The 24,992-nt window shown below is 45.4% G+C and overlaps 2 protein-coding genes across 9 annotated transcripts in view; both read left to right on the top strand.

Annotated features, from left to right (window-relative positions):
• Positions 1-12,727, top strand: part of nacc2 (NACC family member 2) — a 34,094-nt gene extending 21,367 nt beyond the window's left edge. For all 5 annotated transcript variants that reach the window (XM_030342564.1, XM_030342561.1, XM_030342560.1 and 2 more), the window contains 5 exons: positions 134-1,036; positions 2,330-2,506; positions 3,570-3,675; positions 4,501-4,598; positions 7,573-12,727. In XM_030342564.1, coding sequence (XP_030198424.1) covers positions 134-1,036; positions 2,330-2,506; positions 3,570-3,675; positions 4,501-4,598; positions 7,573-8,114 — 1,826 coding nt within the window. In that variant the 3' untranslated portion in view covers positions 8,115-12,727. The remainder of the gene's footprint in view (positions 1-133; positions 1,037-2,329; positions 2,507-3,569; positions 3,676-4,500; positions 4,599-7,572) is intronic.
• A 1,453-nt stretch (positions 12,728-14,180) lies between these two features.
• nup214 (nucleoporin 214) overlaps positions 14,181-24,992 on the top strand; it is a 33,167-nt gene continuing 22,355 nt past the window's right edge. For 3 of the 4 annotated variants that reach the window (XM_030342556.1, XM_030342555.1, XM_030342557.1), the window contains exons 1-13: positions 14,182-14,373; positions 14,914-15,109; positions 15,397-15,551; positions 16,062-16,260; positions 16,505-16,575; positions 16,698-16,761; positions 16,932-17,035; positions 17,803-17,909; positions 18,863-18,923; positions 19,262-19,388; positions 21,819-21,977; positions 22,788-23,331; positions 24,776-24,900. In XM_030342556.1, coding sequence (XP_030198416.1) covers positions 14,332-14,373; positions 14,914-15,109; positions 15,397-15,551; positions 16,062-16,260; positions 16,505-16,575; positions 16,698-16,761; positions 16,932-17,035; positions 17,803-17,909; positions 18,863-18,923; positions 19,262-19,388; positions 21,819-21,977; positions 22,788-23,331; positions 24,776-24,900 — 1,954 coding nt within the window. In that variant the 5' untranslated portion in view covers positions 14,182-14,331. Of the gene's footprint in view, positions 14,374-14,913; positions 15,110-15,396; positions 15,552-16,061; positions 16,261-16,504; positions 16,576-16,697; positions 16,762-16,931; positions 17,036-17,802; positions 17,910-18,862; positions 18,924-19,261; positions 19,389-21,818; positions 21,978-22,787; positions 23,332-24,775; positions 24,901-24,992 lie in introns of all 4 variants that reach the window. The other variant, XM_030342558.1, reaches the window with a different exon arrangement.

The raw sequence follows: 24,992 nt of genomic DNA, 5'->3' as shown, positions 1-24,992 counted from the left end.
GGTCAATGACTCATTGACGCGTCATGATTTCGTTTCTAAGGAAAGAAATGAAGCATTAAAAGAAAGTATTAACAGGGAAAGGATTTCTGAAGCAGTCGTCGTGAGCATCGCTGTCCTCCTCTCCCTCTCCCAGGCCAGGCCTTCAAAGCCCACCGGGCGGTGCTGGCGGCCAGCAGCCTGTACTTCCGGGACCTCTTCAGCAGCTCGTCCAAGAGCCAGTTCGAGCTGCCCTCCTCGGTCACCCCCGCCTGCTTCGAGCAGATCCTCTCCTTCTGCTACACGGGGAGGCTCACCATGGCGGCCAGCGAGCAGCTGGTGGTCATGTACACCGCCGGCTACCTCCAGATCCAGCACATCGTGGAGCGCGGCATGGACCTGCTGTTCAAGGCCAACTCGCCCCACTGCGACTCCCAGACCACAGGTCCCCTGGAGGAGACGGGCTCCGAGCCCCAGAGCCCCAACAACCACCACCACCACCCGCACCACCTTCACCACCAACACCACGGCAGCAACAACAACAACAACGGGAGCAACGCCAGCAGCTTAGCGGCCGCCGCGCTCCTGGGCGTCCACGGCTGGCCGGCTTCCATCCTGCAGCAGCGTAAGATCAAACAGGAAGGGGCGGAGCAGGCGTCGCTGAGCATCACGCCGGCCGCCGGGACGCCGGGCAAGACCTCGTCGTCGTCCGCGTCGGCGGCGGCGACGTCGGCGGCCGAGCTGAGCCGCCTGGCGCGCGCCAACTCGTTGTTCTACACAACGGTGGGCGGGACCACCGTGTTCCCCGGGCTGCCGCCGTACCACCTCACCCCAGGTGCAGGAGGAGGAGGAGGAGGAGGAGGAGGAGGAGGAGGAGGTGGTGGAGGAGCAGGTGGTGGAGGAGCAGAGAGGTCCAGTCCGGGCGCGTCCAGCCTGCCGACCACGGACAGCCCCACGTCCTACCAGAACGAGGACGAGGAGTTTGAGGAGGAGCCCTACGAGGCCATCTCGGAGGACGCCTACGGCCAGATGTACGCACGCGCCGCCAACCCCTACGGACGTGAGTTTGACAGGGTTTCCACTCCGTGTGTGTGTGTGGAGTGTCGCCTCTTTGACCGTCCCACGGTAGGGATCGCCATGCTGAACGATGAATCTGTGCATCCAAATTGATAACCAGATGTACGATTTTTGCCGTCGCTACGCTTTGCTACGGATCCATGCGTGTGTGCATAATGCTTTTATACGCGTACACGCTATCTCTCTCTCTCTCTCTCTCTCACACCGACTGTAGTACCCTCAAACACAATGAGAGACACATGCGTACAAAATCAACTTGTGCAGGAGGTTGAAATTGTGCTGCCTGAGGCAACGGACAGGTTTGTTAAAGTCTTAGATTTCAGTTATTTATGAAAGCCTTTCTATCTGCAATCAGTTAGAACACCCCAGGGTGACATTGTCGGATATTTGAGTATGTGTGTGCCTGTGTGCTTGTCCACGTGTGCGTGCGTGCGTGCGTGCGTGCGTGTGTGTGTGTGTGTGTGTGTGTGTGTGTGTGTGTGTGTGCGTTTGTGGCTGTATGTATGCCTCAGTGCGAGTGTGTGTGTGTGTGTGTGTGTGTGTGTGTGTGTGTGTGTGTGTGTGTGTGTGTGTGTGTGTGTGTGTGTGTGTGTGTGTGTGTGTGGCTATCTTAGCGAATGCACACCCCTATACATCGCTAATGTTATGGTTAAGGGACAGATAATGAGTGCGATGCCTCATTCCCTCAGATTGATTTTTAAGCCTCTTTTTTTTAAGCAGTTTAGGTATCGATTTAACCAAAGGTGTCGAACGAAAGGGGACAAGGAGGATACGTCCTCATAGTATTTGATTCAAAAGTGAGGTTGTTCAAACAGGCCATTTACGCAGCATAAAGTCTAGATGGCAAATAGATAGCACTATTGCGAATTAACATGCTAATATCCCAACGTTGTGTTTCCTAAACCCTGGCCGTATCCCATAACTGCTGAGTCACCATGTTTCATTGTACTTGCTAATTCTATTCTATAAACTCCATTCCATTCTGTTATGTTATTTCACTTCCTCCCTGGCTGATGTTTTGGCGCTTCTTGTGTATTTTTCTATCGTGTTAATACAGTGTTGTCTAAGACACAACAAAAAACACTTTAAGATATTCTTTATTGTATGAAGCCCTTTTTTTGCTCCATAAATAAAGTGTCATTATTAGTATTATTATTGTTGTTATTGTTATTCATATGGTTATATATTCATGCTATTATTAATGTCTATTATGTTTGTCTTCATTATAATAACGGTAATTATAACGACATGTATAATATATTTTTGCCCCCATCAGTCCAGGACAAGGCGGAGATGTCGGGGGTCCCTCTGTCCCTGGAGAGCCGCAACTGTGTCCTGATCCGGAGAGACCTGGTGGCCCTGCCCGCCAGCCTCATCAGCCAGATCGGGTACCGCTGCCACCCCAAGCTCTACACCGAGGGGGACCCTGGGGAGAAGCTGGAGCTGGTCGCTGGTAGGCCCCACGCATACATACATACATACATACATACATACATACATACATACATGCATACATACATACATACATACAAACATACATACAAACATACATACATACATACATACATACATACATACATGCATGCATGCATGCATGCATGCATGCATGCATGCATACATACATACATACATACATACATACATACATACATACATACATACATACATACATACATACATACATACATACATACATACATACATACATACATACATACATACATACATACATACATACATATAACCACACAAAGGTAGATTATTCAACCTTGGTAGATGGAAAAATAACATTTTAGGCAAGAGTTAATTTTGGACCTTGCATAGATGCAAATATACACAGATATATAGTTGTGTATATATGTTTGCATTTGTATGTACATTACATGCTGCTGTAGAATACACACATGCACAAACAGAGATTTTTTTTTAATGATAGTTTTGCAATTATGCAAGAAGAGTGCGTTCATTAAAATGCATATTAATTCATAAAGCGTTGACTGTTCCTAATGGCTAATCTGATTCGTACGTGCAGCAGTGTTTTCGCAACATCGGTCTGATGTGTGTGGTTTAGTAAACAAGAAGTAGAAACTAGCGCAAAGTACTTGTGGTACAGCTTGCACTGGAAACAGAATGGGGAAATCTCATTATTAAATAGTTATGCAACGGGTGTGCATTATTTTTTAATAACGGGAGACTCCTGCCTTTTAACCGCTCCAAACCAATGCGCAACAAATCCAACGTGAACTACTGCAGCAAAATACACCAGATGTTTCCTAGACGACGCTAAAACAATCTGCTGAGGAATGTTTTAATGTCATCTGCCTAACTCGATAAAAAACCAATAACCGTGTAGATGAAAGTAAATTGCATCGACTCATTGCTTGTAACTATTGTTCGATCGGACCAAACCACTCCAGGCTGAACTGTAACGCACTTCGGCGGTGGTTCAGTCCTCGCTCATTGTATCAAGGGAGGGCTTCTAATTGAGAGGGTGTTTGTTGTCGTCACCTGTCCAGGCACCCAGGTGTTCATGACACGGGGTCAGCTGATGAACTGTCACCTGTGTGCCGGGATCAAACACAAGGTCCTGCTCCGTCGCCTGCTGGCCACCTTCTTTGACAGGTACGAGTTCACCCTGTGATCACGCCCGGACCTGCTGGTTCAAGGGTGTTTCATATGTGTTCTGACATAATGGGTCTTAACAGTTCATGCTTTGTTCTATTTGGTAACTTGCTAGCAGATGCTTTTTACGCAGAGTAAGGTTCAGTGATCTCAGATACAGGTTAATTCATGAGCAGATAGGGGTGTGGGCGTTCCGCTTATGGATGCCTAAACGGGGAAGGTAGACCTTGGGAATCAAACTCGGTACTGTTCAGCGAGTTGGCGACTACCTTGGCAGCAACATCCTTCTACCCAGTGTTTGTTACTGACAATGAATGTGTTTTTTTGTATTTTGGCAATTAAGATAATAGGTGAGAGCTTTGGGACTGGTTTGACAACTGTCTGCCTTCTCCGTCTGTAATGATTAGGTTGTTGAGATCATGACAACCTCGGCCTAGTGGGTCTCCAACTCTGTATTCTGACTCTGCGTGGGGAAACTCTGTATGGGGAAACTCTTTATATTGGGAACCTATTTTTGTCTGTATGGGTTTATCACTGTACGAGATGGATCTGTATATTGGAAGTTTATTCAACTACATTTTACTCTGTTTTTAAATCTTTGTGTTTTAACTCTGTATTCTAATCTCTATTTTTAATATACATTAACTCTGTGTGGTTTAACTCGTGTTTTAACTTTATTCAAACTATATTTGTCTTCCTTATCACCATGTTTTTACTTTTATATTTAACTTTATTTGAAGCGTCTGTTTTAACACCATGGTTAAACTCTGTCTATTTACCTCTGTGTGAACACTTGTATGTGGTTCTCCTCCTTGGACCCAACAGGAACACCTTGGCCAACAGCTGTGGTACAGGCATCCGCTCCTCCACTAGTGACCCCAGTCGAAAACCGCTCGACAGCCGAGTGCTCAACGCCGTCAAGCGTAAGTTCAACTCTCCGTAGATAAATACACTCCTTGTCTATTTTCATAAACGAGATGGTATCTCCTGGTGCAACAATGGGTTAGCTCAACAACTTTTAAAATAGCATGGCTGTTCTAGCAGAAGAGCATTTAATAATTTATCACCAAGAAACAATGGTTTTGGAAGAAGGAATTTGTAGATTTGCCAAAGTTATCTTATCTGTACAAAGGAAGTGATTTCTGAAGTTGCTTTTAGTAGGATAGTCTGATTCTGCCGTACAATATGAATGTACTCCCTGAATATCTAGTAGATATTCCCAGTGGATTTCAATGTAGGGGAACATCGCTACAGGGCTAGAGAGACACTGTATTGATAATGGGGGGGTCGTTTCTGGTTTGGCTGTCCGCATATGAATGTAATACACCGCCGCCTGTAAGTAGATTAGACTGCTGAATCCACGTGTGCATGATGTGCACTGCGGCCCTGGTGGTGTCTTGGAGTATACCAGTTCTGGTGATTGCGTTTTTTGCAGCTCAGGGATTGTGTGCATCCTCAAGGATTCGTTATTTGCCTTCGGAGTGACAGAAAGCACTGTGTACATTCGCGTTAGCCATGTTTGACTTTTTAGTTTAACTTATTCACACGAAAGGAGACAATAGCCTGAGGCAATGTTGTTTGATTAAGGGGCTTAAACTGATCTTAATGTAATTCAGTTTATTTTGCAAATCGAATGGTGCACCATTTCCATAAAGGAGAATACAACTAATATTAAGTATTCAATTATGCTATAATATATATTCATATAAAAATAAGATGGCCAATTGAGTCTATCTGAAGTCCAAGTTCTTTGTCAAGTCAGTCATCAACCACAAGCACTGCTTCCTCCTTTGATTACAAATTACATGAATTAACACAAATAAAGTGGTATGATTCACTTGAAGAAATTACGGCGATAAACATAGAAAACAGAACAAAACACACAAAACCTAACACGGGAACCTCTAAACCCTAACTTCATTGGCCGTTCTAAACCCTAACTCAATTGACGTACTAAACCCTAAGCTTAACAGCTTCATTAAACACTAAAATTTCAATTTTGCATCAACTCGCATGAGAGACAAGGAATAGCCGTTTCCTCACTGACGCTCTGAGAGAAGGTTCTGTCGTGCACTCTCGAGACATTTGGACCGGTGTTGTTGTTGGTTCCCCGGCCTGTCAGATCTCTTCTGGATCCCTCCAGTCCCAGCAGTGACCGTGTTCATCCGGTGACGCTTTTGGTACGGTTGATCAGCGGGTGGTCACCTCCCTAAAAGAGCCGCAGGCTTCTCCTGGCCAGGCTCAAATGTGTAATCAGCCACGGTGGGAAACCGCCATCTCCGAGTTTTGCTTTTATAACTTTCTGACCTTGAACCAACTTTCTGAACTCAAATTAACTTTCTCTACTTCAATACATGTCTGCACTTCCGCAAACTTTATCTACTTTACCAAACTTCTGAACTTTGACAAAATTGATCAACCATAATACATTTCTGAACTCAAGCAGACTTTCTTAACTTTGACAAATAACTCCAAAAATCGAAATCCCACTCAAAGAATAAACATGCATTCAATCAATTACAACATTACAACAATAATCGATTTTTGAATACACTTATAGACATGCAGTAATTTAAGTCAAACTTGATGTTAACTAATTAAAACAACCAAGAAAGCGAGAGCGAGGAAGCATGAGGCTTCCACCCATGTTCTATAGGCTGGTCACAGGACTGTACCATGACCCCCACTATGACTGGAAGGGGAAGGCAAGACTAAAGACAAAGGGGGATGTACAGTACCATATAGAGGCACTAGTGTTTCTCAAATAGGTTTCAAAGAAATGCTTCACGCGTTTCCTTTTTTCTTTTTCTATTTTTGCATTCTCCATGTTGATTATCCTGTTTAGAATTACTTTATTTTTTATTATATGGGGGCTTTTGCATCTAAGGAATGCATTGAAGACCGGCCTGGTCGATTATCTTGTGCCAAATGGGGTATGGTTAATCTCATCAAGGGGGTACAATGTCTTGAGGGCGTCTTGCTGTTTCATTAACAGAATTCGGGTCCAGGGGTTATTTCTGCCCTACAAGAGAGATTTGGGTATGACCATGGCATTCATGTTGGGGTTTTTCTGTGTGCTGTATATCCTTAGACTGACAGATTGACAGAGCAACAACAATGGATAGACGGACAAGTAGTTCAGAGCTGTAATATCTTTCCTTGGGATCCTACTGGAAGTTATACAAAGACCATTTGCTGTCAATTTCAGTTTGGATTCGTACAGCCTTGAGGCAAACCACACGATAAACATAGAAACATAAAAACAGTTCAGTATTCGAGAGAAGCAATGAATTAATTTGTAATGGAAATATTGTGATTTTTTTTCTTCACTGCCTGAATCCAACACGTCAAAAGTTTCACAACATTACGTTTAAAACTGGAATAAATTCTTCAAATAAATACTTTGTTTCCTTAAACAACCAGAAGGTAATCTTTTTAGCTTGAACTAAAGTATTTAGTTGCATACCAAACCAAGAAGGATTATGTTCAGGGAGTGCAAAACGAGGTCTTGTGTGAATTGAAGGGATCTTTTGTGCTGGGAGGAGTCAAATTGTTACATCAAGCTTTTTAATTATCCAACTATTCAAATGATAAAGTTGTAACTTGAGTATGGAGCCAGAAACGTCTGTCTTGTGTTCTCTGACTCTGTTTCTCTCTCTCTCTCTGTCCCTGTCTCTCTGTCTCTGTCTCTGTCTCTGTCTCTCTCTATCTTGCTCTGTCTCTGTCTCTCTCTGTAATTCAAGTCAAAGGGTTTCATTTGCATAAGAAACGTACATTAGCACTGCAACAAAAATAAAACAAATAAGAAAATGTAAAGCACTTTAAACATTAACTGCAAGATGTAAGTCCTTTGGTTTGTTAACCTCTCTCTCGCCCTCCCTCTCTCCTCCCGCCCAGTGTACTGCCAGAACTTCAACCCCAACTTCAAGGAGAGCGAGATGAACGTGATCGCGGCCGACATGTGCACCAACGCCCGGCGCGTCCGCAAGCGCTGGCTGCCCAAGATCAAGTCCATGCTCCCCGACAGCATGGAGGTGTACCGGGCCGGCCTGGGGGGCATGGGGGCCGTGGTGGGCCTGGGCCTGGTGGGCCTGGGAGCCCCGGCCGCCACCGCCGCCTCCGTCGGCCTCCCCTTCGAGGGCGACTTCAAGGGCATGGAGCACAGGCTGTTCCCAGACCGCAAGGAGCCGCTCAGGACTCAGCCGCTGCTGGGCGAGGGCAGCCCGGCCAGGCCCATGGAGGCAGACGAAGGGGTGGAGAATGGAGGTGGAGGAGGAGGAGGAGCGGGGGAGGAGCTAGAGGAGGAGGAGGAGGGGGAGGCGGGGCTGGAGGAGGGCATGGATCATCACGTGTCACTGGCGCCAGGGGGGCAGGGGGACTCCCCCCCCGGACAGGAAAGGGAAGAGTTCGGGGAGGACCTTAGGTTGAACGGACAGTGAATGTCGCCCAATAGGAGGCCTCTTCCTTTTCTCTCCTCTTCTCTCCCTCTCCTCTTTTCTCTCCTCCTCTCTGCCCCTGTCTCCTCTCCTCCCTTCTCCTCTCCCCCCTTCTCCTCTCTGCTCCCTCTCCTCTCCTCCCTTTTACTGTTCTCTCCCCTCCTCTAGTCTGCTCTCCTCTCCCCATCTCTGCTCTTGCGATATCTCCCTCCCTATCGCTCATCACGTTGCTTTATATGCCGCCCGCTGAGAGAACTTATCAGCACACAAACACACACACAAACACAGACACACACACACACACACAAAAAAAAATCGATGCTTGTAGATCTAACAATGCAGCACTTTGTTACTCATGCATGCACACACATACATGGGTTCTTAAGCACACACACACTTACACAAGCCAAATAGATACAGGCATGACATTGACAAACTCTTTATAGTCACCCAGACCTATTCAGAGAGATGTCATTATTTGTCTAAAGGCATTGCCAAAATATGAGTATTTATATGGATTCATCCGGTTCCCAGATAAAGTATTTGTAAAACCGCCTGAGCAACCTTGGCGGAATGGAAACGAATAGAACAAAGTGTTACCCATTATTCCTGTGCATTCAAAAGAAAGCCAGGATTCAACAAACGTCCTTCTTCGAATTTACAATTCATTGAATACTTAACGTCAGTGAGATATGTCATTTCGAGCATACTTTTGACCTTTTAGTTTTTCCTGGTTTAACTAGGATTGTTTGGCCTGCAATGCATAAAACGTCAGTGGGCTTGGCGATAAGCAGTTACACGTTAGATAAGGGTGTTCATTGAGACCATATGGATGGCCTGTCCAAAGAATTACTAATTTCAAGTTCTTCTGGGGACATAGTTGACTACCAGGAAATCAAAGTGACTTTGCAGACGAACAGAGGATTCCAATGTGCACCCTAAAATAGCAGCATGTGATTTGTTTTATGATGTATGAAGAATGGTTGCTTAAGGATAAGGGGCCTGTAAATGCCCAATTCAAGCCAGAGAAGGATAATCGCATGAAGGGGTCGTTTGTCCATGGCCACTCGCCCATGACATGTTAGATCAGATTGTCAATGTGATGCCTGTGACTACTAGGATAAGGACACGCACATGTACAAATGCCCACTTTCCCGACTGTCACTCCATGTCTCTTTCTCATTCTGTCTTTCTTACCGTCTCACCTCACTCCCTTTGTCCTCCTTCTTTCCCTGTCTCGCTGTGTCTTACCCTCTTGCTTGCTAGCTCTCTCACTTTCTCACTTTCTCCCTATCGCTCTCTCTCTCTCCATCTCTCTCTCTCTCTCTCTCTCTCTCTCTCTCTCTCTCTCTCTCTCTCTCTCTCTCTCTCTCTCTCTCTCTCTCTCTCTCTCTCTCTCTCTCTCTCTTTTGCTCGCTCTGGTACTCTCACTTTCTCTCTGTCTCTCAAGCTCTCCTTCACACACCCACAAACACAAACACACAGCCTTGCAGTACAACTGTCTAAGCACCATTTTCTTCCCCCTAATATACAGACAGTATATACAAGCCCCAAGGGACGGTGTCATGAACACCTGAGCGACAACAGGCACTTACAGAGCTTGCATGCGTCGTAATACTGAGAATGAATTCAGCGTATTATAAAGTAAAAAAATAAAATAACAATGACGGCGATGACAACAACAATAACAAAAGTGCAAGCAATGGTGCAAACAATGGTGCCACCAACAATGACCGCATCCACATCCAGACCAGCTGCTGCCCTCAAGATAAGTTACGTCGGGATTATCAGCATGTAGATTGACATTGGCACCGAACAATGGGGTAGGAGGGGGGAGAGGAGCTTGAGTGATAATGATGATGATGATGATGATGAGGAAGCACACTACGCTACGTTGTGGTGAACACTAGTGCAATACGGTACAGGATGCGCCCAAGCCAGAGATGAGCGTGGTTCACCGTGACGAAGACGATGACGATGAGGTTGATTCGAGAGACACTAAGACTTTGTAGTCCAGCTTTCATCCTCCTCCTCCTCCTCCCCAACTTTTCTTTTCTTGTTTTTTGTAAATTATTGAATGAAACTAATTAGAGCGATTTCTGCTGGCTTGTTGCATTTGCACTTAAAAAGAAGAGTTGAAATATGGGAGACCTTTGTTTGTTTGTGGTAGTTTTTTTATGTGACCGTACTAAAGAATCGACTGAAATTGCCCTCCCTTCGTCTCCCTTGTGAATTTTACAACTGGCAGATTGGTCACATTTGTAGTTTCTTTTAGAGGAATATGTTGAATAAGGACTTGGAAATGGTTTTTCTTGTCACTTCTATTTTTGTTTTTTCACGCTTTGTGCCACACTTAAGGATGTAATCTCGTCAGCCAATGCTTATTGGGTATAAGCAGAGATATTTAAACACTGTTGCAACGCCTCCTACGTTCAATGGGCCTTAATCGCCTGGCAGCCATCTTGGCTCCTCCTTGGTCCTTAACGCTAACCAAGCTAGCATTTAGAACCAGGCGGGGACTAGGTGAACAGGGACCATAGTCAAAGCTTCAGACCATCAATTTGATTGTCCGCCAATATTAAGTGGTAACTCATTTAAGTCACCAGCATTTTTGAAAATCTAAGCGATCGTTGTTAAAATGTCGGAAATACACGTATTTGTTGTCTTTGAAGTTAAATGTCTTACAGCTGAAGTTAAGTCAAATGGCTTTTTGCTGAAAACGTTGAATATTAACAAGACTTTGCTAATTGCTAGGCAAAAAAATGTGTGCCCACTGTAAATTTAAACTGTATGCTAACGCTTCTACGGCTCATCATTTAAAATGAATGGGCCAGCTATTCTGTTTTTTTTTGTAAACGTTCATGTCTTTGGTGTGGGGAAGCTTTAAAATTGCCCTGCACAAGGTGGACAGGGTAAAATTGCACTAGGTATCAAAAAAGGTTTACAGTATTTTATTTTATTTTTAAAAAAAAATGTGATCTGCCATAGAAAACAAGGCTGGACGAGAATGTGGTAATTATGGATGAATGTAAACTGTAGCACTGTATTGGATGAGGGTCCAAGCCTTTTATCCAATTGGTAAAATACAAAACTTTCATTAAAATTTGGCGACACAGCAAAATGGCCTGTAAGGTTAACAATTTGACCGTGAGAGGATGAATGTTGATATAAACTAAGGATGTTTTCTTTTTTTTTTAACAATGTTGGCTTTGAATAGGTCTTCCAAAAAGATGGAAAGTAATGTTACGATTTAAAAAAATAATTACGTCACACTAGGTTAAGGCTCAACCCATTATCTCTAAATTCCAACAAATATTATTTTAATCACTTACTTCGTTTTTTTTTAGTTTCCCTCTGCTTTGTAGGCTGTGTTATAGTGACAAGTCTGTACATATGAGATATAGCTTAAGAGAACGCTACAAACCATGATTTAGGGAAATATTAGAATAATTAAAAATCTCAAAACAAAAGGCTAACAAAAGGTTTTAAATTCCAATTTCCACCTTTCAAATTACAGTAGAATTAATTTATTTCTTAATTGATATTAGGTAGCCTAGTATTTGTTTCGATAACATAAATTTGATAGGCCTGTAGCCTAATGCACTTTGAAATATACAAATATCAGTTTGCTGATTTTTCTTCGGCAAATTTCATAGCAATTTATATATGGATTTCATTGAAAAGTTAGATTTCCCATAAATGGTTAAACACATTAAGGATCACGAATGACAATCAATGGGTTTATCTTATCATAAATCATTTGAATATACCAAATCCTATACATCATTTGGTGAAGCTACAATTTAATCTAGAAGGAATTTGACTTTACATGAAGATAGCAAATTAAATGTTAGTCATGGATTGATCTGAACATTCGATTTTTCTAACCAGAGTGTTATACATGGGAGGGTGGATTAGTGCCTTAAAATGCAAATGTTGACATGATTTGTGTCCAGACATTAACAAGATTATCTCCAGTTGTATTATCTCCAGTTAAATGTTAATTTACAGTTAGGAATTCCGAGGTTCTCTTGATTTTCTGTTCGTCATAACCATGTTTCCAGCTTGAAAGTTTTGAGTATTATCCTCTGCTTCAGCAAAAATTATATCCCAAAATAACTCATCAATTTGATGTCCTTGAAATTATGCACTCTTATAAACTTCAGAATTTTTGAAACAAAGTTTGTCAAGGTGAAATGTTCATCATCAACTAGCATGGAATGTGGATGTCGTGGGCCGACCAATGTTTAAACAGCGGTATGTCCAATTCTTTGTTTCCTTTTGTTAAAGATATATGCAGACATTTGTACCCGTTCAATCATGTCCATTGCCTTTTTCAGAGACTATGCGGCTTTGTATCGTCTTAAACGTGGTCTGATCCAGGCTGTTTTAAATAATTTCTTGTTTCATTCAACTTCACTCTCTTCCGCTTTGCTTTTTTGACCTGTGTGTTGTACAGTACAAATTGAACTGTTTGTAAAGAGGACAATTCTGAAAGAATGTCATAGCTAACCTTAAAGGATATAAATACAGTATGCAACTGTACAGCGTTTGTATTCACCTGTCTTACTGCATTTCCCTCATTTGATGAAAACTAAAAGTTCCATGAAGAAAAAGGAGTCTGCATGCAATTTAGAAGAAGAACCTTGTTGCTCTTTTGTTTTTTACAAAAAACATTACACATCTGTGATCAGGGGAGGATAAGGTATCTGAGTTCAGGTAATAAGTCTTATTAGGCTTTACATTATTAGCTCAACTTGCTACCAAAGCACACAACCGTTGCGCCTTGATGGGGTTGTAGCCTTGTATTTTAGGCCTACACAGCCTTATATTTTCACACATACAAGGGATTTGACTTTGACTTTGAGTACTTGCAGTACTTGCAGAGTCCATGCATACACGTAAGATATAAAAAAAGATCAGTAGGCAAATATAAGCATACTATAGAAAGCAAATGTAAAACAAAGCAGAAATAATTAGTACAAATAGTAAAGTTAGACATTTTAAAATATTCATCCAACAAAAGGAGCAGCATACAACAATGAACGAGTAATTACGTTTTAACCCTCAATCCTAAACCCATAAACCATAATACTATAAATGCTTCTTTTTCTTAATAAAAATTGATTTCATGTTTGAAAATAACACGTCAGCACTTTAAAATGTGGAAATTAAAATGCGCGCAAGCCTCAACGTCAGGCAGAGACAAGGATGAACCTTTAAAGCCATCTGCTCAAAGCGCCGACAATCAGAGCAGCGACGTGCGCCTCAACGTGCACTGAGGGGGATCTGTCATGAATAGCTGAGCTCCTGCTAAACTGCCATGTCATTATATCCAACTCGCTTCTGGTATTCACTCAATTAGCTACTAGCTATTTTTATTGAATTAGATTTCACTGGTGCAACAAGCGGTGGATTAGTTGGTGCTTCATGAATAAGAAGTGTCCCGACATTGGCATAAACCATGTTTGTATGCTGTTTTTTTTTACATGGGCCAGAGCTGACCCTCATATGAACCAGTCCACGTGTTAAAACGGATTCCATGTGATCATGAAGTTTGTTGAAAGGGCTTTGGACCGAATGAAAATGATACATTTCCCGGTTGGAAACATGTTGAGAGACTGCTTTCTAATTATTATCTAAACCAATAAAATCCTAATGTCAACACATGTCCTGACTGAAACAACGTTATAAAACAGCCAAGTTACCGGGGTTCATGTTGCACAAGAATAGTCGTTCCAATATGTTCATAATAATTTTCAGTTGTTGATAGATGAGTCACTTTTTTTCATTGAAATGCAACGAGTAAAACAGCTGCTTTTTAATAAAAGTCCTTCAGCATGCCGCCTATCTCTCCGTCTTTTGCTGTTGTATTACGCGTACGTCTTCTCGAAAATTATACTTATAGGAATCTTTGTATGAACAATATATAATAACAAAAACACTCATCAATTATTGATTGATTTCTTATAAGCAACGGGCGATTGTTGCGCTACATCGCGCATTTATTCCAATCCATGCACTCTATGATCTGAGTTCTCTCCGAGTATCCACTGCTCTGAGTTTGATTGTTCGCCCTGCGTCGAGTGACGTCCTATCATACCGCGCAGCGCGGCATGTTGTTTCGCTATCTCAACGCAGTTTACTAAAAACTGCGTTTTTCCTTACAAAGTCTTTAAGCATAAACGAAACTGCGACTGAACTGTGTACACTTTTCACAATGAGCGACGATACCGATTCTCCTCCCGAGCGGGAAATTAAGGTAAGACAAACGGGTGTCGCTAAAAGTGAGTCGAAGCTAGCCTTAGCTGGTGTTGTGTTGGTTTTTGGACATTAAGTTGCCTCAATGTCTGCCAAGCCATATCCGTAGCAAGCGATTGCAGTGCAACACTTCAGTTATACAAGACACGTCTTGACGTATCTTAAATCGATGACAAGCACAGCATTGATCCCTCACTGACAGTCACCTCTTCATGGCGTCTGGTCTTCGGATGCATGGATTCTCGGCCATTTGCATGCACTGGATTTCAAGTCTGTTGTCTACATGTATAAGGAATCAGCCTAGATGGGCGGTGTTCAAAAAGTGTTTATTTTATTCAGGGCCTAGAAACACATGTTTCCTCATCTTTCACCGGACTAGCTATTTCTTAAACGTGTGATCACCTGGTGAATTAGTAGTTTGAGCCATATACTGCAGACATTAAATCATCCTATAAGAAAAAGATAATGTTCGGGTTGGCTGAAGTAGTATTATACAGTGAGTAGTACAGTGCATTTCTAACATTTCTTTCTTTCATTTTAGGATTTCCAGTTTCGCCAGTTGAAAAAGATTCGAGTTTTTGACTCTCCTCCAGATTTGCCCAAAGACCGATCCAATCTGCTGGCCGTGTCAAACAAATTTGGATTGATATTTGTTGGACTGGGCAGAACAGTGAAAGTATATGTGACACAGGAAATCCTTTCTGTGGATAAAGTGGTTGGAAATGCTAATGACAAAAGTAAGATTGACGTACACAAATAATCCCTCTGCTGTTAAGATAGATAGACACTTTTACCAAACATGGATTGTTTTTATTCTTCAGAAACATTGTAGTGGTACAGTTTGGGTATCTTGCCTAAGGATAGCTGGCGGGATAGACTGCATACATTGGGGTTTGAACTGCAGAATCTTTGGGTCGGGAGTCAAACAACCTAAACCCCTTAGATACGATCCAGGCCCTCACCAATCCTTCACCTCCTCCTCCTCCATTCTTATAACCATCTCTCCTCCTCTATTTCTATTCAGTTGACGTCACCCCAGCCCTGGTGGAGGTGTGCTTGGAGCATCCTCTTCATAACGTGGCCCTCAGCAGTGATGAGCTCACCCTGTCTGTCTGTGGTCTGTCTGCCGAGGCGGCACTGTCCATCACCTTCTATGACGTCCGCACCTTAATGAAACAGGTGATGGGTCATGTATCATTTTTTTATTTTCCAAACGGTTTTCTAATTGAATATATTTTTTGAAAGGGTAAAACATCTCCATCTTGATCAACTTTGGGATGTCAGTCAGGTTTTGGCAAGGCTATGTCACAGCACCAAATAGAAAATGTCAACAACTACAACAAGGACAATTTTATATCACTGTATGTTTTTTCGTATTTTCTGTGTGCCTTTTATATTTTACTTCAAGGACACGGGATTCAATATTTCTTTATTTTTATTTTTCGTATTCAATGTTTGCTTTGAAAAAGAATATTAAATCGATCCAAGCAATGTAACCAGATTCACACACACTTAAAAAACCATCCAAAGTTTTCAAATCCATATCTATCAATAAATATGAATTAAAATAATTAAATCTCATGTTAACACGCCATAAGAGTAAATATAATGCATCCAAGTCTAATGATTGATATCCATGCTTTAATTTCATCCCCATTTACCATTTTTTCCTTTATTTTTCCACTGCAGGGGAGACAACAGAAGCTGCCCTTTGCGTCTCTGCAGCCTGCGGTGACCCCGGGCACCTTGGTGCAGGACCTGAAGTGGAACCCAGTCCTGGGGTCCATGGTGGCAGTCTGTCTGTCCGACGGCAGCATGATGGTCCTGGATGTGACCGACCGTGTGACCATGCAGGCCCAGCTACCGGCTGACAACGGCATCACATGCAGTAAGTTATAGGCTTTCATTGAAGGCGCTGTCAGTAAGGTTCAAGAGCTGTACTTTGAGTGTGATTGGTTAGAAATGCTTTTGGCGTCTGTCTGCTGTGGGTGAATGAAATGCTTTTTGAGTATATCTGCTCCAGTTGACTGCGAGCGTATCTCCTGAATAAAGAAAATCTGTAATTGAATTATTCACATTAGTGTTCAAACTGTATCATTATATTTTGTCTCTCTTCAACTTTTTCACTTCAGTCTGCTGGAGTCCGAAAGGGAAACAGGTTGCAGTTGGGAAAATGAACGCTACTGTCAGTCAGTACACCCCAGTAAGTTAATTTCCTTATGTGTGAGTAGGCACTTGCGCGGCCCTCAAATGTCACGCCTAACCCTATTTAAAAAAAAAAGCACTTGACTCACTATATATGTATATTCTGTATTTATTAAACAGGCACTCTTAGAAAAGAAAGTAGTCCCATGTCCAAACTTCTACTCCTCCGACAACCCTGTGAAAGGTAGGAGCCGCAACCGCACCAATGGACAAATTATTTGTATACCTTTTTAACCATAGTATAATAACTATTTAGTTATGTTTAATTTTCAACTCACGTTTTTTTATAACTAAAAAGCAAATAAGTATATGTCATTTTGTGTGAACTTGTTATTTTTTGTTATTTCCCCCCAGTTCTGGACGTGCTGTGGCTGAGGACGTTTGTGTTTGCTGTGGTTTATGCCGCTGCTGACGGCTCCGTGGAGACTCCCCCAGACCTGGTGGTCATCACCCTGCCAGTGAGTACACACACCCCTGCAGCCTGGCTAAACCAGCAGCTAGTCTACACCAGCAGCAAGGCTCCTCCAGCAGCTAGGCCACACTACTACCAGGTTACACCAGCAGCTAGGCCACACTACTACCAGGTTACACCAGTAGCTAGGCCACACTACTACCAGGCTACACCAGTAGCTAGGCTACACTACTACCAGGCTACACCACTACCAGGCTACACCAGTAGCTAGGCTACACCACTACCAGGCTACACCAGTAGCTAGGCCACACTACTACCAGGTTACACCAGTAGCTAGGCCACACTACTACCAGGCTACACCAGCAGCTAAGCTTCACTACTACCAGGCTACACCAGCAGCTAGGCTACACTACTACCATGTTACACCAGCAGCTAGGCTACCCTAGCAGTCACCCTAGCCGGCTAGGCTACACAACTGCAAGGCTACACCAGCAGAAGGGCGACGGTAGCGTCTAGGCAACAATACTACCAGCTTACCTCAGCAGCTAGGCTACACTACTACCAGGTCACACCAGCAGTTAGGTTACCCTACTGCAAGGTTACAATACAACCAAGTAGCACCAGCCTTTCCAGAAAAAAACATTACTTGTAAATATAAGCGATTACTTGTCTGTGGCTAAATATTGTAGCATATAAATATAAGTTATGTCTTCACTGCATAATTTACATCTCACATATTTACCTAACTAAAGAAAGGATGGCTGCGGTGAGGGAAATGTATTATTAATGTACTCACACCTCCATCTGTGGCAGAAAAAGGATGAGAAGATAGAGACCAGGTATCTGAACTTCAACGACCCCGTGTACGGCACCTGCATCGATCGACAGCACCACTACTTCTTGAGCCAGATCGAAGACTGGTAGGCAACCCACCGACACCAGAGGCTTGACCATGCGTTCAAACCAATAAGCGAAAGCCTGGCGTGAATGCATACAAAGTCAATGCAAACTCTTATTCAAGTCTCTTGCTTGAATGCCGTGTGAATTTCCCTTGATGCGGATGGCAGGGGGGGGCGGCAGTTTCTCAGGAGGTAGAGCGGGTTGGCTGGTAACGGCAAGGTTGCTAGTTCGATCCCGGCTGTGTCGAGGTGTCACTGAGCAAGACGCCTCACCCTAACTGCTCCCGACGGGCTGGCTGTCGCCTTGCATAGTTGACTCCGCCGTCGGTGTCTGGATGTGTGCATGTCAGGCAATATTGTAAAGCGCTTTGGGTAAAAGCGGTATATAAATGCAGTCCATTGACCATTTACCATTTATGATGCTGAATCACTCACGCTGAACCGAAAAGTTTGTGGTTCAGGCTAGCAACCTCTCCCGAGCCACAAGAGTAGAATATTTGCTTCGCTTTTGTTGCAAACGCAATTTGAGTCCCTCCACAGAGGCGATCCACACTGCACTGTTTATTATCAGATCGGGTTGTCCTTTTAATAAAAGTGAATGTCGGTGAATTCAGATGTGTGCTTAAGGGGCATAAGGTGTTGGGACATCTTGCTCAAGGACCGACCAGGTAACCTTTCCCAGCCTAAACCTCCTAGGCTGGGGAACAACGGGGAATCGAACCCAGTCACCTCTGGTCGGCAGCGGAACACCGTAGCCGCTTTGCTGGCTAAGGTGCTGACTTGCAGTTCGTTTTTAGATCCATGTAATTTAGGAGCGAACCGGGCCACCTCCTCTGGGACACGTGGTGATTCACTGCAGAAATGCCGGATTGATCGCAGTCCCTGTTGGCTGAGAGTCAAACCCCCCCCCTGGCAACTCTGCTACAACACCCTGCCCACTCTCTTTGCTCCAATGTTTTTATTGTTTCCTCCAGGGACGTCGTCTTTGCCACATCGGCAGCTTCCATTGAAGTCAGCGTCATCGCGAAGGATAAGGTAAGTCGTCCAGGGGATCCTTCGTATTCTGCACCCAAATCAATAACCACCACCACTATGGTCCATTGTCTCACTAGCAGCCTCTAGTGGCTCGAGTTGTCGCTACACTTATAGCAATATGTAACCTGCAGACCACGTCTAAGATGTTACCACATGTTCTGGGGAGAGGGGGTTAGGCCGAAAGCAACGATTTCTACACAACATGTCCCTGTTTTCGACCGTTAGATGGGCGTGTCTTTTGTCATTGAAGGACTCTCAACTCCAGATATTTAAGTTACGCCCTGCAGTAGAACAGTGCTGTCTTCACTATCTAATAAGCCTCTTTCGTAACCCTTCAGAACCAGTGGGAGCTGTGGATTCTGGAGGACGCCAGCCGGGCCGAGTTGCCTGTCTCCCAGCACAGCGACGACACCCTGCCCATGGGCCTGGTGGTGGACTATACCAGCCAGCAGGAGATATACATAAGTACGTCCCCCTCCTCCTCCTCCTCCTCCTCCTCCTCCCCCTCCACGACACACTCCCACAGCCTGTGGGAAGCGGCCAGTCTGCCCAACATATTGGGCCTGCCGTCGCCCCATGTGCTTCTGGGTGGATGGGGGCGCAAGCATTTAGTTGAGTTGAAAGAGCAAAATAAAATGCACCTTATTTTCATCTTCCATTAGATGCAGATTTGTTGTTTGTTGGGGCTCTTCTGTCCAGTCCCTCTCCCTTTCCTACACACTTCCACAGTGTGTAAGAAAAGGGACGAGGGGGGGGGGGGGCGGGGGGGGGGGGTGCTTTCAGTTGTTCAAAATATGAAAGGGAAAAACTGAAATCCTATGCTTGCAATATGGTGCAGAACTTCTTTTGAGTGACACTTAATTAGTTCATCACAATAGCCCTTTACAGTTTCAGATCAAATATTAAAAAAGGAAAGTCTGAGGAACAAACAAACACGGTTTACTGCCAGACTCACTGAACAATTCCAAAGAAAATCGACCGTGTGTGTGTGTGTGTGTGTGTGTGTGTGTGTGTGTGTGTGTGTGTGTGTGTGTGTGTGTGTGTGTGTGTGTGTGTGTGTGTGTGTGTGTGTGTGTGTGTGTGTGTGTGTGGGGTGCACTGTCTGTTAATTCTATTGTGCAACCTTGAAAATTGCCAGAATTTTGACAGACCTCGGTGTGGGCGTGCTGCTAATTTCTTGTCTCCGACTTACACACACACACAGATGTGGTTGCTAGGCTACATTCACTCTATAGCCCGTCTCCTCTGAGGCTGATGTAACCAGGCTAGGCATGGCGCTGCTAAAGGTGACAATGTTTCTAAAGGTAAAATAACAACACCCGAATTTCAACTCTGCCTCCAAGGTATTGATCGATGGCGTTGTCACGACGACGCTCGTCGGTATTGGTCGCCGTCCGATTCTGTTATCCACCCCCCCCCCCCCCCCCCCCAGGAACCAAAGTGGTCTGACAATGCACCATGCATACACGTCATGGATGTCGCTTCACTTTTGAAGGCGATTGGTTCTTCGCAGTTTCGCTTGGTTTAGAGCTCCGTAGCTCCTCTCCTCCCATCTACATTCCTTTAGGCGTACCCCTTCCCCACCACCACCCCCGAAACATCCCCTACACACGGAGGCGATATAGACGCTTCCCTGTGACTTTGTCTGCATTGCTTCCGCTGCAGTGCTCCTCCGTTCGACACGCTGTGCGAAGAATAGCGATAAGCGCCCCCTCCCTCTCCTTTCTTCTTCCTTTTCATCGGCCTCCGACTGGCGGCAGACAGCCACACGTACGGCCTGTACGGCCTCTGTGTCTAGTCTGGTCTAGTCTGGTCTTATCTGCCTTCCCCACCCTCCAGCCCCCCCCCCCCCCCCCCCCTTACAGACCGTTCCACTTAAGTACCCGCAATTTGAGCAACACTTTGACGTGATTGTTGCCTGATCAAATCTCTATCGAGAAAGGCAGCCGCGGCTGGTTGGAGGGAGTGAAACGAGATAGTTGTTGTTTACGCAGCAAAAAAGAGAGCTCATTAAAATGGCCCAGACACGCCGAAGGAGCACAACAAAAGCCGAGACGTTCACGCAGTGGAATCCTGATGAGGGTTAGAGCTAACTCTCTCTGTATCTCTCTCGCCCGTCTCCGGCTCCTGTTGTTTTGGCTCATTCCCTCACTCCCTGTTTTTTTTGTTTTTCACTTTCATACTCTCGCACTCGCCAATCTTATATATTTTTTTCTTCTTTCTTTTCTCTCTCGCCATTCAATCATCACTGTTGTCTGAAACACAATACTTACATACTTGGGGGTGTTTTTGTTACATATATTTTTTTTTATTAGTGTGTGTGCTGTACAGCTTATAGATCCACACACACACACACACACACACACACACACACACACACACACACACACACACACACACACACACACACACACACACACACACACACACACACACACACACACACACACACACACACACACACACACACACACACACACACACAGTGCAAAGAAACCCAATGCTCTGAGGGAGGCAGACAGGATCTGTTCAAATGTCCCAGACAGCCGGGGCGTGCCTAAGAACCCGACTTCAGAACTATTCTTCTCAAAACGCACTGAACAATGTCACAAAAGCACGTAGTCGTACGTACATGATGTAAATCACGCATGAACTGTTCCTAATGCAATTCAGTGAAGGAGGGCTACATTGGCCGGGCCGTTCGTGATTAAACGCTGCATGTGTGCGTGACGTCTCATCTCTCGATGCCAGCGCAATGCGCCTCCGGGCGTCTTGTCCTCTCCCTCTGATCTTTATTTGCATCTTCCATTAGATGCAGATTTGTTTGTTTGTACGGGCTCCAACCACTCCCTTCTAAGTGTGTGTGTGTGTGTCTTTTTTTACTTCTTCTTCCAGCGGATGAAAAGAAGCTGCCCCCGGCTCCCATCATGCTGCTGCTCTCCACCGACGGAGTCCTCTGCCCCTTCTCCCTGCTTAACCTCAACCCATGCGCCAAGCAGATGGTGGCCCCCCCCATCGCCCTGCCACTGGAGGGCGAGAGGCCCCCACTAGCAGGTACTGGCGGAGCCAGTGGTACTAGAGAAGTATTCCCCCAAAACAGACTTTGGTTTTATAAGCTAAAGTCTGAATGCAGATTCATGATCTGTCCGATCTGTGTGAGCAGAGTTCTCACTCTCTCTTGCGTCGCTTTGTATTTGTTTTGCACCAATCGTGTTCGCTGTGAGCGCCTAATTGGCCAACAGCGGACACGACCTCGGGCAGCGCTCGCAAAACGTTGGGCGGGAGACAAGCTAGCACATCCTGTCTGCTGTTCTTGGAGAAGTGTCTGTAAATGTTTTAAATAAACGCAGTCTAGACCACTTTAGAAATACACTTATTAAGTTCCCCTTCTGAGAGCTTCATCCACTCGCGCAAATTAGTTTTCTTTGGTAGGATATCGTCTTAAGGATAGATGAAACAAGAAGTAGCTCCGCCACTTTGTGTTTCTGGTTTCCGGCCAAGGCTCTATGCCCCCCCCCCCCCCCCCCCCCCCCCAAGAGAAGCTCTGCTATAACATAGTAGGACTGCTGCATTCCAGATTAAACACCACTTAATGACGTTGACGATGCCCCTGTGGGTGTGAGTGTACGCCGTGGGGTAGGCAGGGGCCATAATGAGTTATCTATTGTCCAGCCTAGTAAAACAATATCAACTTGTTGTAATTAATAGTATATAAAAAGATGCATATTCAACCTGATTTGAAAACCAATCTTGCAGATGTGTGTGCCTGGATGTGCATACTTTTTTTTTTTTTTCTTTTTGCACCAATAGCATAACTCTATGATTATTACAGATATGAATGTGTTGTATCATTTGTGCTCCCAGGTTTTGCCCCCGCCCCAGCTGTGAAAGCCCCCGCCCCCTTCTCCTCTGCCCCGGCCGGGTTCCCACCCCCGATCTCCTCCGCCCCGGGGGGCTTCCCCGCGGCCCTGCGCCCCATCTCCTCCGCCGCCCCCACCCTCCCTCCCCCGGCCTCCTCCCCCGCTCCGGCTCCCTTCGCCGTCCCGCCCGCGGCCCCCGCCGCCGCCGCCCCGTCCGGCTTCTCCTTCAGCCTCCCGCCCTCCATGACCCCCACCCCGCCCGCCTTCTCCCTGGGCAGCTCGGCCGCCTTCGGCTCCGCCCCCTCCGCCTCCTCCGGCCCCGCCTCCCTGGCCTTCTCCTTCGCCTCCAAGCCCCCCTCCAGCCACCCGGCGGCGCCGTCGGCGTTCGCCTTCAGCACCCCCTCCGCCAAGGCCGGCGCCCCCCCCGGGGAGGCCTCGCCCGTGGGCCTGGCGCTGTCCGCCCAGCGCCTCGCCGCCGCCTCCCCCCTCACCGTCTTCAACCCCCCGGAGGTGGCCACGCCCGTGGTGAAGCTCAACCTCAACGACAGGTGAGGGGGGCGGGGCTTGGGGCCGGGGGGGCCGGGGTTTGGGGTGTGTTGGGTTTGTGAGTTTGGCCGTTCGAGTCTCAAGGGAGGCTTATGGAGGGTTAGGAGCAGGACAGTTGAGTGGTTAATGTGTTCGGATCCCAGCTGAACGGGACTGGGACCAATCCCCCCCCCCCCCGATGTCCACCGGCTAGCTGGGGTCAACCCTTTAGGTGTCCTGGAGGTACTAGGTCAGACCCCCCAATGTCCCCAGACGACCTGTAGGTGTCTTTGGGCAGGGTGCCTCAGCACTTACCTCCCTTAAAGCAATTGTTGTCGTTCATAACTGCAACCAATGTGAAGTTGTCCTAAAAAAGGCATGTGATTAATTTCGGTACGATAGAACTGACACTAGAAAGTGATGCAACTAATTAACAAAAAAAGACCCAAAAGACCCAAAGCAAGCACCCTAGATATTCACAAGATCGCCTCATATAATGATTTTGTTAAGACACAGGTTCAGGATATACAACTTTTATGGATCTTTCTAGCACACTCTAGAGGCCTTTTATGTCCCTACAATAAGTATTTTCTTTTTATACAGTTTCATGTACCGTGGTATTTGATTTCTGTACCCAGGCCTTAAGTCACCCAAACACGATGAATCGCCAATATCAGAAGAGCGATAAAGCCAAGGCACAAACTACTTTACTTTTTTTAAAGTTTAAAAGCAAGAATCTAACCCATTCAGACATTTAGTAAATCAAACACTTAAGTAAGACTATTTGAAGGCTGATGAATGGATCATCATCGTCGGGGAAGGACCTAGACTAAAGCCCACAGGGCTTCTTTTTACCCATAATGTTCACTCCTAAAACTGTGACGGTTCAATACCCACACAGCCATTGTAAGCTGACATTGGGTCCCACATTATGCCCGCATAGAAAACACACAGAGCCAGCCCTCACTTCATTCGCTTCTCTTTATCCCGGTGTAAGTGGTCTCTGGCTATTGTGTGCTGCCAGACAGCACGAGGCCGGATGAACACAGACAGACACATCCATGGAGACACGCGATTAACAACATGGTGCACCATGGGGACTGTTGTAACCCAGCTAAAAGCACTGTCTGCACAATGGTTTTTTAAACATTGTATTGCAAGTCTTTTCTTGCTTTTAAGATTGAATTTATGGATTTGTTTATGCAATTGTCCAGCAGCACACGTACCAATGTTGAGACAATTATCATCACACAGTTCGTCAAAATAATGCATCCTAAAAAAACACAGAAACCAGTCCTTCCTCATTCCCAGTACAGGAAAACCGGCAGCTTAACGATAATTAATCGACTGGGTCCCAGGATTCAGGCCTGCCTGTACCCTCTCCTCCTCTGTTGTTGGGCCAGCGGAGCCTCCTGTCTGAGGGTCCTGGCTGGTGCTCAGCTCTCCCTGCCTGTACCCACTCTGTAGGTTCTCAGCGGTGGAGTCCCCGGCGCCGTCCTCACAGGCCTTCTCCTTCACTCCCACCTTGGGGAAGCCAGCGTCGGCTGAGCCTGCCGCTCCGCCGTCAGCCAACAAGGGCCCCGTTATGCCAGGTACAATGCGCGCGCACGCACGCACGCACGCACACGCACGCACACAAATTGAAAACATAGTAAAATGTTATAGATCACACAAGGTTCAGTGT

The sequence above is a fragment of the Gadus morhua genome, chromosome 19, assembly GCF_902167405.1.
Source record: "Gadus morhua chromosome 19, gadMor3.0, whole genome shotgun sequence".
Taxonomy (NCBI): Eukaryota; Metazoa; Chordata; class Actinopteri; order Gadiformes; family Gadidae; genus Gadus; species Gadus morhua.
Note: the sequence above shows the minus strand (reverse complement) of the source record. Positions and strands in the feature narration are given on the sequence as shown.